Source organism: Chinchilla lanigera, unplaced genomic scaffold, assembly GCF_000276665.1.
Source record: "Chinchilla lanigera isolate Chin_1 unplaced genomic scaffold, ChiLan1.0 scaffold00003, whole genome shotgun sequence".
Classification (NCBI taxonomy): Eukaryota; Metazoa; Chordata; class Mammalia; order Rodentia; family Chinchillidae; genus Chinchilla; species Chinchilla lanigera.
In genome coordinates this window covers 11,798,915-11,814,248 of record NW_004955404.1, presented here as the reverse complement: position 1 = coordinate 11,814,248, position 15,334 = coordinate 11,798,915, and the positions used below count along the sequence as shown (strand labels likewise).

Sequence of the window (15,334 nt, the reverse complement as noted above, 5' to 3'; positions counted from 1 at the left end):
CCACAGCCCTGCGGGGGGTAGGGGAGGGGGCTCACTTCTTGCTTGGCCCAGCCCCGCAGTCACTCACCCCTGGCCGGGAGCTTCCCTTCCTGTTCCCCTCACGCTGCTGTTTCCACTTCTCCAGCTCAGCGTGGCTCCAGGCCTCATACCGGCTGTCATTTTTGCCCACTTAACAGCATTTTAGATGCTACTTTGGCCCTGGCTCTAAGAAGGGGAAAATACACTGCCCTGGTCTCACAGAACCCCAATGTCCAATCCACTCAAAGTGCTGGACGGAGATTCCAACACCAGCAAAGTACTTTTCTCACTGATGAGACCTCTCTTTGCGGGGAGTGGCTGCTTCTAGGGTAGCACGTGCAGAACACAGGCAGGGGGTCAGGCCTGGAATTGAAGCTCAGTTCTTCTGCTCTCAGGTCTTGGCCCTGGGCAAGCCTGTCTTCCCTCTCAACAGCCCACCAAACAAATGAAGATGTGGCCACGTGATGCAGACCACTGTGAAGTGGCTCTGAGCAGGACTTAAAATTAACCGTTGGCTTTTGATGTTTACTTGTGAGTCTGTCCAAGGCCTAGGCCCTTGGTCTGGAGATGGGCAGCGGATTCATGATCAGTGAAGCTCTGTGAATCACTCGTCCTGGCTGAGGGCTGTAGTGGCCCGTGAAGCCACGATGCCTCAAAGGACAAGATAAGGCCGCAGCTGAGGATGCTGGCCCCAACCCCAATTAACTAAAAGGAGACTGCAGCTGCAGGCTCCACACTCCCACAATAAATGTCAACCTAAAGATAAGGTAGTTCTCCTGATTGACCTAATTTACTACTTGGGAAAATATTTCTCAAGGTCCTGCTAAGATTCCTGTGTTTTCTTCAGCATGCCCCCACCCTTTGTTTGAAAGCCAAATAAATACAGGCCTCACAGAGAATTTCTTTGTCTTAGCCCCCAGAGAACCTTGAGCTCTGTTAGATGGTTTTTATCCTCCTGGTCTCTTATTTGAGCCTTCACTGTCCACTATTTAGGAGATTATGGGCCTCATCAGTCTGCGATAACTAAGGGATAATATTAACGCAATAGCCACAGGCCTTGCAGGGTTGCTACAAGAATTCCTGTGGCATCCACAGAGTGAGACACGTCAGCAAACGGGAGACCCGACCACACAACCCTCAGCTCCTCCCACTGAGGCACTGTCCACAGAGTGGAAATGGAGGGCGTGGCTGAGTCTCCAAGGAGTCAGCTGCCTCCACTGTGGAGTACGAGGCTCAGACTCTGGCTCGTACTGGTTCCACTCACCCCTCCAGGTCTGGTAGTGCCTGTCAGCCCTTCAAGACCGGCCCGGGTGGAACTCATTAATGTCCCCATGGCACGCCATGGTTTCCACTGGGCCTGGCCAATGAGGAACCCTGGATAAAGCACGGGAGGAGGAGGAGCTGGAGTGCTTGTTTTCCTGGCACTCTCCCTGCCAGGTAAACTCAGATTGGTTGTGTCCTCAAGTGTCAGTCACGGCTTCCCTGAGGCGGGCCCTCTCTACTCTTCCATGACTCTCTCTCAAGTTTTGTTCACTTTCTTCCCCTCATCCTTCAGGCCTCTTACGGTGGTAACAGGGAGGCCTGCACTGTCACTTATGGTTCTGCATCTCCCTCCAGCACCATCCCTCGTCTGGATATCCTTGTTGTGGATAGACCCTCCTACTGGGAGGGTGCTGCTTCATTCTCGATGGGCTGCGGACTCTATATGCCGCCATCTTTCATGACCAGACAGAGAGAGTCCCAGTCAATGAAACAGAAGGACGGGCTACGCAAATGGGCTTTTTAAAGGCTCCACACAATCCAGGCTCACTGGAGCACCATTTCACTGCATGGTGTTTTGTTGAGGACACAGCAGAATCCTGTAATGTTCTGTCTACTGAGACTGCAGCTAACACGACTGCCCACCGCCTCCTAAAGCAATGCAGGAGCGAGACTCATGCACAGGCCCATACTGTCCTCGTCATGGGCCACTCAGGGAAAGCGGAACAGAGGGCTAGAGATCCAGACTGCAGACTGGGCTGGAGTTTCATCACAGCTATTCCATTCCAGAGTTCTTCAGAATCCCGGCCCATGGGGAAAGACTTCCTCTCTCCAGAGTAGGAAGTGGATTTTTGTGTTGTTGAATATTTTCTGGCACTGGTTGCTTGCTAAATAATATTTATTTCAAAAATACACAGGCTTACCAAAAAAGACACCAAAACATTCAGGGAGCTTAGACTTTATCGTAATGATCATCACACCCGGAACTAAATGAGGAAAAAGGAAATACTCGAAGCGGAAATCTGATAGTGGTATCCATCGATCATCCAGGGTACACTGTGTCCTGGAAGGGGCACCTTCCCAAGAACAGCTTTGATTACCATGGGGCAGAGGTTGCAATCTCTTTTGCAGACTCCAGAGCTATCGCTGGCTGGCTGCAGTAGTCAGCACTTCTTATCTGCAAGTCCCTGCGTCCTTGGGATTGCTATCTTCAAAGGGCCAAGTGTAGAGCACTGTTCATAGGGAGGCTTCAGCTTGAACTCAAATCACAAGTAGAACAAGGTTCAGTTTGCTTGGTGAAATTGTGTTTGTGGTTGGTATTATGGTCGCAAAATTAATCAGCACATCTGAGTGGTCTGATGTTTCCAGAGTCACTCTTAAATCACCTGGATGCACGGACATGTCAGAGCCCAGTCTAAAATCCAACCTGTTAATGAAACCACCAAGGAAATGCCAGCCTTTGTTGCTATTCTATGCCTACAAAAGACTTTGACTTTCTTTTGCCTAAATAATTTAATAAAATAAGTATATGATATACATTTCTACACTTACTGACTTGGTGGTGTGGTGGAGACAGATAAAGCAGGAAAAAACAATACTCCACTGTTCCCCACTATTTAATAAAATCTCTTCCTTCACGTGAATATCTCTCCTGTTTACACAACGCTTGCTTCATATTTTGAACCACTTAGTTAAATTGCTAATGTTTTATTATCTAGAAATCAGTATGGTCATGAATCACCTGAAATGTTCTGAGAAGTATGTTAGGTGTTAGTGTCATCGTTGTGCAAATATCACAGAATGAACCTACACAACCCAAGATGGTATCGCCTACCACAGGCCTGCGAGCAGCTGTGATCTTAGAGAAATGTGCAACCTGTTGTTGATTGAAATGTCACCATGTGGCACATGGCCAAACCCCTCAGAAACATGCAGGGCATAGACAGTGCGTCTCTAGGAGTTGGACTTTGGAAGTCGGAAGGAATGAGGCACTTGTGGAGGTTTAAACAAGAAGCTCTCACAGTCTGCTGGGCAGAGAGAAAACTTTCCATCACTGCCAAGTGTCAAACCAAGGGAATAATGCAAGTTTTGCATGATGTTTGAGGGATGGTGTTTCTGAAGGAACATGGTGTGGCAGGTAGAACAGTGGTCCCCACAGATGTCCACATCCCAATCTCTGGAACTTGTGAACACATTTCCTTCTACAGTGAAAGGGACTTTGTGGACATGGTAAAATGAGATGCAGAGTTTGTCCTGAGTTTTTTAGTGGACCCAGTATAAACACAAGTGTTCTACAAAAAGTCGGAAGAGACAATGTGATAACAGGACAGCAGCATGATTGCAATTGCTGCTGCTGCTGGCGCCATGGGCCAAGGAATGCAGGCAGCCTGGAGAGGCAGGAGAGGCCAAAGAAACTGGCAGCCCTGGGCCTCCATGAGGGGAGTCCTGTAAAACCCATTTAAGACTTTTTTTTTCATTTTTTGAGACAAGGTCTTGCTACCTAGTTCAGTCTGGCCTTGAACTCTTGGCAATGCTCCTGCCTCAGCCTCTCATTTCAGGCTTCTGACCTCCAGGATTGTAAGACAGCACTGTTTTATGCCATTGCATCTGTGGTATTTTGTCACAGCAGTAATAGAAAACTAATGCACATGGATTTGCCTCAAACTCTATAATTATATAGGTAGGTCTTTAATCACTATTTACATGTAAGTAAGGTTCCATTTTCCTACCCTTTGTGTGTGTGTGTGTGGTATTGAGGATTGAACTCAAGCCCTTTACGCTGAGTTACATCCCTTTTTATTTTGAGATAGGGTCTCAATAAGTTGTCCAGGTAGGACTCAAACTTGCAATATTCCTGCCTCACCTTCCCAAGTGCTGGGATTATTGGCATGCACCACCATGCCCAGCTAAGTTGTCCTTTTTATTATTACTTTTCTAAGCTATATATATATATTTTGTTTGTTTGTTTTGTTTTGTTTTTGGTTTTTTCCCGGTACCGGGAATTGAACTCATGACCTTGTGCTTGCCAGGCAGGTGCTGTGCTGCTGAGCTAAATCCCCAGCCCCCTAAGTTATATTTTTCTATGTGGAGGTTTGAAGTTCATCCCTGGCCCCTGCCTTTTTAGTTGGACTGGCAGGATCCAAGCTCTGTCACTTGCTCTGTGCCTTTTATAGGTTAAAGAATCTTCGGTACCCACTGCGGGGCAGGGGCTGGGGGATGCTGCCTTATCAAGTTGCTAAGTTGGTCTATGGAGGGGTTCAGCTCCAGAGCAAGCAAATGAAGCTGACAAAGCAAGTGCCACAGACCTCCGGGGCATGCAGAGTCCTCTAGGAGACCTGGCCTGACCTCACAAAGGGCAGGAGTGGTTCTGAGTGAGGGTGAGCACATTCTCAATATTGCACCAGTATCGATCAGGTGGAAAGATGTGGTCCTTTGAAATTGGGGGAGGAGCTTGAGCAAAGACATTCTTCTCCTCCTTGGGCTTTTTGAAAGCTCTCAATCCCTGGCCTCCATTCCTTCATTCAGAGGGGCCTACCATCTTCATAAGCTGGTTACAACAAAACTGAATCTAAATGAATAAGATGAGGGTTGTTAGTTATTCATTGGTAGATTTTTTTTTTTTAACCAGGTTCGGATGGATAGTTAGAATGGACTGAGCTAAAACTGATCAAAAATTGACTATGGGGCACCCTGGCAGGGTTGAGGAAGTGGCATTCGAAGAAGAGGCAGTCCCCTTCCAGGGTTGCTCACACTGACCCAAAGCAGAAGAGCCCAATGATGTCCCCTTGGGAAGCATGAGGATTCCAGGGGCCAAAGAAAGCCAGCTTTCTCCAGCACACGCCACTGTGGCAAGGCATGCATTTCCAAAAGAGCCACTTTCCACATGGACGAAGGTCTAGCAAACAAGGCTGGAGATCTTGGGCCCCTAAGGCTGGGGATCTTGGGCCCCTAAGGACCCATGGCTCCGGTTATGCTAGAGAGACCAGGAAGATGCAGGCCTGGAAGCAGGTGCTGCGTAGGTGGTGGCAGTTGCTGGTGACACCCCTTGTTGCCCTACATTCCCACTTGCTGGTCAAGATGCATCATTCACCATCTCAGCCGGGACAAGGAGATGCCCTTGTTTGTCCTTCTTTGTCTCCTGCCCCAGTATGAAGGGAGTGTCCCCAGACAGGGACCCTGTTCTCAAACCTCATGGCAGGCTGCTCCCCCTGGGAAGTAGGAGGCTGCTGCCGACTAGCTTCGGGTGCATCCTCCTCCTGCAGCCCAGCCACAGGATGTGTCCCCACTTCTTGCTGTGCGCCGGGCCCTTCCACCACCCCACGTGCTCCGCCGCTGTCCCTCAGCCTCGCACCCCGCTGGCCTGGGCTCCAATTCTCCCTCCTTTCTGCTCTGCAGTCTCTACAATGGCTGTGGCACTGTGAGTTGTTCTGGCCTCTGAAAACTCTCAGGGCCTCGCATAATCATATGGCTTCTCTCCCTCTCTCTTTTTTTTAAAGAAAATAAAATGTGGGCAACTTCAAAAGAGCCTCGGGGGACCGCACCAGGCTGCACTGTGCTGGTCTGATGAGGGGGATGGGAAGAGCGTGAGGCCTGATGTCATACACTGGTTTGATTATTTTCCAGAACAGATAAACTTTGGTCAAGTAATGAAAAGCCTTTTGCTGTCCTTAAATGGGTTCTTCCGCCCTCATAGTCAGGTTGGCTTCAAGACAGAGCTCCACATCTGTGACCCAAGTGCTTGTCCCGGAGTGGCCCTCATCGAGGCTGTTTCTTGCCTGACTTTATTTTTTTTCTTGAATTTTAATATTTTGCCCGCTTTCCCAGTCTCAGGCCATATGACACTTCTGCGTGCATTAGGAAAATGTGACCTTTAAGGCAGGGACAAAAATGTAACCTTTTTGGCTCTGCAAGTGGATGGGGGCTCTGTCCCAGTAGGAACAGGGGGGCTGTGCTGCTTAGCAGGTGGGGCAGGGACTGAACCTCTCTGGCTGGCACCTCTCGGGGGGGGGCACAGCCCACACTCTTGGGAGTCGTGCTTCAGCTGCGCTTTATGGAAATACAGCTGTCCTTCCCTACAGCTACCTTCTCTATGGGAATCTATGGGTCTTTGGCTATATCGACAAATAGCCAATAAGCACGGCATGCTCCTGTCTGGTCCCCAAGACGCCACATCCAGGAAGCTGCGCCAGCGTGCAAAGGAAGGGAGTCATCAGACCTTGGAGAAGACGTCAACTGACCCCAACAGCATGGAGCTACTGTAGAGAGGGAGAGACCCAGCACTAAGCGAAGAGGGGCTTGAGTGATGCATGACAGGACTGGCTCAGCCCCGGGGACCCAGCATGTATCCACACAGACCACCGGGCAACTGCTCTGAGTCCTCGACATCTGTTCTCCTGCCGCATGCCAGGGTGAGGCTGTGGGGCACTCCATCCCCTTGCCTCTGAGTCCTGACCACCAGGCAGTAAGTGGGGCACTTTGCCAGCAAGTGCAGAACACGAAGCCGTGAAGCCACTTGGCTGCCACATGCCATGGCCTCCTTACCAACAGGGAACCTCAGTACTCAGGTCACGGTCCTCAACCCCTGGGATTTCTGTCACTGTGGAATGGGCTACTGACAGTCTGGGTCTTTGTGTATGATGACGACGAGGAAAGACCTGCCAAGTGTACACCCAGTAGTAGGAGGCAAGCAGCTACGTTCACTGAAGACCATGGCAAGCTGTGCTCAGGGCAAGTGCGTGCCACCAGAAGGGCACAGACAGAGGAAGGGGCCGGGGTGACGCAAAAACTGCACACAGTCAAAGCACACCAAAGCAGTGATAGGAACAAAGAAGGCGGCAGAGAAATTATGCTTCTGGAATTTAAAGGCCAGGCACATCTGTTTTAGATGCTTTCCACTGAATCTCTAGGTATATCAACAGGAATGACTGACAGGGTGCCGAACCATCTTAAGGGCCCGTCCCAGAATTTAACCCGGTTTTCATTATATTTATGACAGGTAGCGCATATTTATGAACCTGTAATGAGGTGGGAGTAGGGTAAAGGTGACCTGAAGGTCAGGCTAGGACAGTGATGGTGAACCTCTTAGAGCTTTCAATGCTACAAACACCCCACAGTGGCACACACGCCATAGGCTCGCCACCACTGACCGGCAGCAGATCCAACAGCATGTGCTCTTGCCTAGCGCATCAGCAATCTCCTGAGCTTCGGGTGTCTTATTTTTCACCTCTCTCAGTACAGTGGAAGGCAGACGACCCTAGAGCTCTACTTAAATGTAAATGTAAATGCAAATGTAAATGAGCAAGTGACTTACTCAGCTCCACTGTTTGCAACTCTGTTCATTTCCAGCGTCATCCATGTGGGGAGGGGCTTGGGAGCTGGCTCCTTGGCTGCCCTTCCTGTGCCATGCCTGGGAATAACAAGCTGCCTCTCCCATCAGCCAGGCCTGGCTCTGTCCTGTGGTTCGAACACCTTGCCTTCAACTTGGGGGTCTGCTGCTCAGGCTTCGGGGGCAGCTGTTGGCCGCCGTCTTAGCTTTTAGCTGCCACACAGTACCTCTAACTATGTGGCCTCAAACAATGCAGATGGATTGTCTCACAGTTCTCAAGGCCCAAGTCTGAGATCTCGGTGTCGGCAGGCTCGTTCCCTCTGTGGTGAGGAGGGAGAATCTGTCCCCTGCCTCTCCCTCAGCTCCTGGTATTTGTCAGCCATCTCTGGGGATCCCTGTCTGGCCTAGAACTCATTATGTAGCCCAGACTGGCCTCAATCTCATGGTGATCCTTCTGCTTTAGCTTCCCGAGTGTGAGATTGTAAGCATGTGCTGCCATGCCCAGCTTCCACATTTCCTCCCCGCCCCCTTATTAAAGACACTGGTCCCACTGGACTAGGGGTCCACCCTACTCTACTATGGCCTCATCTTAACTAATTACACTGCAACAACCCCATTCCCAAAAGAAGTCACATTCTGAGGTACGGGGGTGGGGGAAGTTTGGGCTTTAACGTATCAATTTTGGGGATACAGTTTAACCCATTGTAGTATATCCCTCACTGCTTTAGGTTACAGATATTCTTCTGTCCTTTAATAAGATTTCTACATATGGCTGTATAAAATTATAAGCTTAGGAAGGCCGTAATGGCCATTTTCTGATGGTTTTATAAATTTATAACTCTTAGCATTTTTTTCCCGTAATCACAGACATGGATCTCTGAGCACCTCTCCCATTCATTCTGCTCTAGAAAAACCTGATCTCTGTGGGCTCCAGGCTCCAAGCACCTTTGGATGTGCTTAGATTGCTTCATCCCAACCTGCCCATTCACAGGGAGTGGTCAGCCAGCCGGGAGTACCCCAGAGTTAATATGTAGCGAACAGAAAGATCCCGGCAATAGTCCGAAGTTCTGCCCAGGCCTGGGCAGCGAACAGGTGCTCAGGTGAGAGGGTTTTCCTGGGGGTTAGAACAGTAACCCTTGCTCTCCAGATTAGCTTCTCTATTTAGAGGAACAGGACTTAGAGCTGAGCTTGCTCCCTTTCCTCGGAGGAGCCCCTAGCAGGAGACAGGGAAGATCATGATGGAAAGTGCCTACACCTCCCTGCTATCATGCTGTCCACATGCGCAGGCAGCAGAGACTGCACATCAGCATCTGTGTTACGTACGGACCCATCCTGCATCGGTATACTGCATGATCTTGTACACTGTCACAGGAGAAAACAGTGCCATAAGTGTTGCTAAATTAAAAAGAAACCATTTCCTAGTCTTTCAAGGGAAGTTGTTTTGGAGACAAACTAGAGATTTAACTTTTCCACCCAAAGAGTTTTTGCTCTTATATGATAAATCATGGCTAGAAAAATGCTTCATAGTCACAGTAAGCATAAAGTCAGGCTACAAGACTGTGCGCAAGATGCCAAGATTTTGCCTCATTGATAATAGGAAATACAAGAAAGTTGTAGAGGAGAATGCTAGTAAAATACTATGTGTATTTTAAATTTTATTAGCTACTGTCTAATAATTCTCCATGAAAGTATTAATTGGCTTACTTTTTTAGGTTTTTTCTAATAATTTTGGAATAAGTAAGCACTAAAGCAGGTACTTTAGAAAAAAAGGATTAAAAAGGTGAAATACTATGAGTAGTTACAAATCGTCTGAGAACTTTATCATAGCACAGTATCGAAAGAGCATGGCCATGATTTTTACAATTTTACATAAATTATCTGTGTTTACTATACTACATCACTTTGAGGGTTTCATCTTTACATATAGGTAAAGTTTTCTCTGTACCACTTTTGTTACTGAGTTGATTTTTTAAAGAACTATTTGGTGCTATGACCAAAAAAATCCACCTGCCTTACTACGGGAGTCACTGATCACCAAATGTAGCAGCTAGGCAGAGGACACAAGCCCTGACAGAGTCATCTTTGCATGCTCAGAACATTTCACCTAACCAGATGTAAGTGATGTGCACATTTCAGAGAGAACATTTTCTCTACCATGTGATGGGCTGAATAGTGTTGCCCCCAAATTCATGTCCTTCCCCAAATGTCAGATCAAACTTTCTTTGGAAACAGACAAGAAACACCTCAAATATACAAATCTGCCTCTGACAGATCCTCATGGAGCTTATAATACAATCTTGTCACCCCAGGAAACTACAGAAATTCTAAATGCTTTGATTTGAGAACTTTTAAGAGGACTTCTTATCTAAGTACATTTTGTGAATTTTGCAGTCTTCCTTACATCTGATTCTTAAAATTTTCTTATGGGCATTGTGCTCATTGTCACATATCCAACTGGATGACTTAACAATGCGCTCTGATGACGAACTCCTTTCAGCAGCCCTGTGGGGGAGTCCCCGCCAGGTCCAGTCTTGGAGAAACCCATCTGGGAGGAACTAGACTTCCTCCTCCTTCAGGCTCTGGGGAAGATCCTGTCCCTCTTCTCCCGGGGTGGCATTTCCCGACTGCTGTGCTGTCCTTCTAACTCTGTGCTGCCTGGGATGGCAGCTGTGCTTGTAAACCAAGGGCTAAAGTGATGGGACAGTGAGTGCAGGTTTCTTCTGTTGCAATCACAGTATTACAAGTCACCGATCCTCACTCATCTCCTGATAATGCTGCTCTTATTCTATTCCCTGTCACTGCAGAGGAATGCGGAGATGTTTCTCCAACCTCGCCCTTGTTTTTCTTTGCTTATCAGCTCACCTGGGACACCTACCCACTTTCTCCCCTACAAGGGACAGGACCCAGATGCAACGGTGTGCAAGGAGATGCACGGATACAGCGGAGTGGGCAGTCCGAGCCTGTGTGTGTGGTTCCACGATGCCATATCATCCCCCTCACCAACTATTCTGCCCGGTGTCATGGTTGATACATTGTGTTGACTTGAGAAGCTAAGCAACTCAGCAGGGAGCCAGGGGCCGGCCTTTAAAACATCCTCATCTGGTGCCAGGGGAGGGCATGGAGGTGGGGTAAGCGCTACACCCTGCCTGGGTGGGGAGGAGTAGCCTGCTTACAATATAAGGGAGGAAAAAGGGGCACGTTCTCCCCCTTTTGCTCTTGCTGCTTTTGCTGTCTTCTGCCACTTTGGACTACTGCCCTTGTGCTATGCCACCCTGCCTTGGAGCCAGCTGATTATTGACTGAAACCTCCACAAACTGTGAGCTAAATAAACCTTTCTTCCTTAATTTTGGGTATCAGGTATTTTGTCTCAGCAATGAGAGAAAAGTAACCAAGACACCCAGAGAACAAGTGGCAATCCTTCTGCCAGGGACGTTCCTCTGGAGCTGACCTCATCAATTATGTCCTTGATGGGTTGCTCTCTGCTCTTCATGGGATGGCGAGGTAACCCAAAAGGCAAAAGAAGAACTATTCATCAAAAAACCCAAGAAAGCAAAAAAGTCAGATGGTTCTACTCTAGAGATGCTGTAGGGGTGTGAAGGATGATGCAAAAATTTAGCATGGATGGAAAATCCTCCAACCTTGCCATGTTACTTACTACTCATTGCTGTTTGCATGGGTTCTATTTACCTCAATTACAACTCAGAGGGGGAAATGGGATTTCAGTTTCTCCCAGGTAGGACTATTTTACATCCTACATGGGAAACAAAGCCTACAAAAATAGGTGACTCAGGCCACCCCGCCAGGCCTGGCTGGACCACACTGACTCTACCACTTCCACTTGCACTCAAGCTAGGCTCTTAAGACAGCACCTTGGGGCTAATTTTCAACTTCTGCTAGGAGTGTACCCAAAGCTTCATTGCCATGGACATGGACCCACATGGACCCTCATTGGACAAGCCAGGGCCAGGCTGTACTAGGTGGGCAAGGGTCAGAAAGAGAGCCCTGTGACTTGAGTCATGTTGACCCATGCTCTTTAAAGTGTGGTCCTGGGACCAGCAGCATGAGCATCCTGGGAACTTGTCCAAACGTCCATCCTTGGGCCCCACCCAGCCCTACTCAACCACAGCTCAGTGGGTGGCGGCAGTGAGAACAGACGCTCACTGAGCCGAGCCTGGAGTGTGCCCAAGTTTGAAAGCCACTGGCTGAGTGCGCCTCCACTACCACCCAGGAAGAACCCAGGGTTAGATCTGTCTCCTGCTGCTGGCTGGGACGCAGAGGGCTTCCTGAAGGCCATGTGCCGCAGGCCCCCTTCCAGCGTGCAGCAGAATCCCGCCTCCCTGCACTCGGCCTGCTCTTTGGTGACCCAAGAGCTCCCAAGGAAAGGAGAACATGGGGAAGGACTGTGAAATGGCCAGGTGTGAGGCACTTTTGAGGCCAGTTCATCATTTTAAACTCTAGCAGGAAGTAGAGTTGGAAAAACTCATCAGAAACCTGGCCAAGGCCAGTGTCAAGGCTGAGATCTAGAAGACACACACAGGATAAAGGATCCTTCACTAAGAGAATGCATTTCTCAAAAAACCCAGAGGCCTTGGAATCTTGCTACATTTGGATAATGGAGTTGGGAGAGGACAGAGCAAACCCTCAGCCAATGTGTCCCCAGTGAGCAGTGGCCTGGAGGCCTGCTCCCTCCTCCCTGGGGCTTCTTCCTAGCTGTGAGAAGTTCTCTGCCTGCTGAGATCTCACCTGACCAGACCAGTCCGGCCCAGGAATGCAGCCTGCTGTCTCTCCACTGCCCACTCAAGCACACAGACAGTACTGTAAGGCAAGGGTCAGCAGACCACCACCTGTCTCTGTGTGGCTCACATGATAGATTCTCATATTTCTTTATTTATTTCAATTTGTTTTTTGAGATAGGGTCTCTTTATACAGTTCAGGGTGGCCTTGAACTCACTATGTAGCCCAGGCTGACCTCAAACTTGAGGCAGTCCTCCTGCCTCAGCCTCTCCAGTGCTGGATTACAGGTGAGTGCCACCACGCCTGGCTCTGATTTTCACTTTTAAATGACTGATAGAAATTTTAAAGACTTCTGTAGTCCATGAATGTGATATAAAATTTGACTGTCAGTGCCCACGATGTTCTATTGGAATGGCTCTGCCTGTGTGTTTACACGTGGTCTGTGGTTGCTTCCACACTCCAAGACCAGAGCCAGGAAGGTGCCACAGGGACCGTGTGCCCACGAAGCCCACAGCGCCTATGACCTGGCTTTTCCAGAAGAGGTGGCTGACCGGCTTTAAACAGGGATGCAGTTCCGATCCCACCCCAATCCTGAAGCCAGGGACAGCTGTGTCACCACGTCCCAGGCAGCAGTTATTGTTTACTGTTGGGTTCTTGTCACTCCCATTAAGGCGGAGTGAGTGCTGAATGTCGGTGTGCCCCTCATTCTCCTGTCCCTCACAGCCTCTGTGGGAGAACCCAGCGTGAGCATTTGTTCCAGTTACACAGCACCAACTCAGCAGCCCAAGGCTCAGGTTTTTCTAAGAACTCTTTCTTGCTCTCTGCCCCATTTGCCAAAGTGTCGCTTTTGGTTACGGGCATCTGAAACAATGTTGGCGTAATCTAAGTACCAAAGGTCTGTTCTCGAGAGGATGAGTCCACAGCTTGCTTTCTTACAAACACTTTTTTACAAACTGGGTCTTTCCATGTACCCTTGATATCAGAAAGTTGAAACGTGAATAAAAACCAGACTGGCAACTGAACATAAGCTGTTGCTACTCACACTGCTCTGCCAATCTCAGTTGCAAAACCCAAAAATCACTCCAGGACCTATTTGCAAACTAGAAAGCATCTGTCTGGAGCTATGTTTTCAAAGCCAACTTTGTATTCGTTTGTCAGTAAAAGGGTGGCTGCCTTTGACATCTATCCCGATTTGAGCTAAGTGCTAAACATGACTTGATTGTCATTGAACAGATACTTTTCAGGTATTTGGTGTCTGAAGCCCAACAGAAATACTTCAAAGCAGCTGCCAGGAAGGCTGCACAGAGTGACAAGCCGAGGCGTTTGGGGGAAGGACCCAGAGCTCCAGCCCAGGAGCATCCACAAAGCTGAGCTGGTTCACAACTCGGACTGCCTCTACCCAAGCGGGCGCTTGAAGCGCCTTTCTGGAGCAAGTACACTCCGCCTCGCTTAAGCCTCCGGTGTGGGACTACTCGCTGCTCCTACTTCCAAGCCCCTACGTGGCACGGTGCAGAGGAAGTGAGACCCCAAGGCTTACTCTGCTGGGGAAGAACCAGGGTGGCAAGGGGTGGGACTGGAAGAGGAGGCAGGCAGGCCAGGCTGAGTGCCACACTGCCCAAAGGCAGGAGTCGCTCAGCGGGGGCTGACCTCAGTCTGAGACCCAGCCACCCCAGAAGGGAGAAGAGGGCTGGGCTGACCTCCCTCTTGGTCTCTGAGCCAAGTGGCCTTCTAGGCTTTTTGCTGCTACTCCATTTCCCCAAAACCCTGGGGCAGGGGCAGAGCCTACAGAGGGGGCAACAAGCTCTAATACCCCTTGCACCAGGGATCCCTCTGGAACTCCGGGATCGCCTCCCCAGCAGAGGCGATAGAAGGCAGCCACAGGCGCCCAAAGGACAGACACGGGGCGGGCTGGCCCACAACCGCCAGCATCGCGCCTGCTGCCATCGCCCGCCCAGCTCGGTCCGGCGGGAGGCTAAGGGAGGAGGCGAGTTCCCAATAGGGGCGCCGGTCAAGCCTCCCAGTCGGGGCGCCTCGGAGCGCCGGCCGCTGCGCCACAGAAGCCAGGAGACGCAGGACAGGACAGCGCGCGCTCGCAATCCCGGGGACCCCGCAGACCTCCGAGGGGTCGTGGTTCCCTTTGCCCTGGTGCCGGCCCTCGGCCCCCAGCGCCGCCGCCAGCCACTCAGGGACCACGGGGACCAGAGACTTGGGATCGGGGACCGCAACCCGGCCGTCCCGCGGCGCCCCGCAGACACCCCGCCCGGCAGGCGCACAGGCAGCCCCAGTCCCCCTCCACCCGGCGACCTGGCCGGCGCACTTACCCATGGTGGCGGCTCCGAGGGCTTGGGCGAATGCGAGGAGTCGGCCAGCCGCTCTGACTTTGCTTCCAGGCCCTGCCCAGCGAGCTACCTGTGCAGCTGGAGGTGTGCGAGGCGGGGCTGGCCAGCTCCACCCTCGGAGGTGGCCGTGGGCGCGGAGCAGAGATCGTTGCGCTTGAGCCCCAGCAGGAAGCAGGTGCTCCGCGCCTGGGGAGGTGGGAGGGAGCTGGGGCCCGGTCACAAGCCACCTGGGGGGCGTCAGGCCCCGCCCCGGAACCACTAACAGTAATCAGGACTACAGCTGAGAATGTGCATTTTTAACAAGTCTAAGGGTGATGCCGCTTGCTGGTCCTGGGCCACACTTTGCAAACGGCTGCACACGGGTTACTTTGTGTGCGCGAGTAGAAGTGGGCCACAGGGTCAGTTCTGCGATGTGAGTTACGTCTCTTGGTGCATGCGTGCATTTATGGGTAAGAGTTATGTCTGTTTGTGCATGAGTGCATATATCTGTGTGTGATTTATGTATGTCCATGTATGGGTGCATATGTGTGTGTGTGTGTGTGTGTGTGTGTGTGTGTGTGTATGTGGCTTTACCTGGAGTTTGAACTTTTGAGAACATTTCTGGAGGAGTCCACCTGTCCTTTCTTTAATAAAAATGAATAAAAATAAAAATAATAAC

General features: G+C 50.2%; 1 protein-coding gene across 1 annotated transcript in view; it reads right to left on the bottom strand.

Moving 5' to 3' along the window:
* Slc15a1 (solute carrier family 15 (oligopeptide transporter), member 1) overlaps nt 1-14,879 on the bottom strand; it is a 57,485-nt gene extending 42,606 nt beyond the window's left edge. The window contains exon 1 of the mRNA XM_005374072.2: nt 14,659-14,879. Within this exon, the coding sequence (XP_005374129.1) occupies nt 14,659-14,662 (4 nt within the window). The 5' untranslated portion in view covers nt 14,663-14,879. The remainder of the gene's footprint in view (nt 1-14,658) is intronic.
* Between the last annotated feature and the right edge of the window lie 455 nt (nt 14,880-15,334).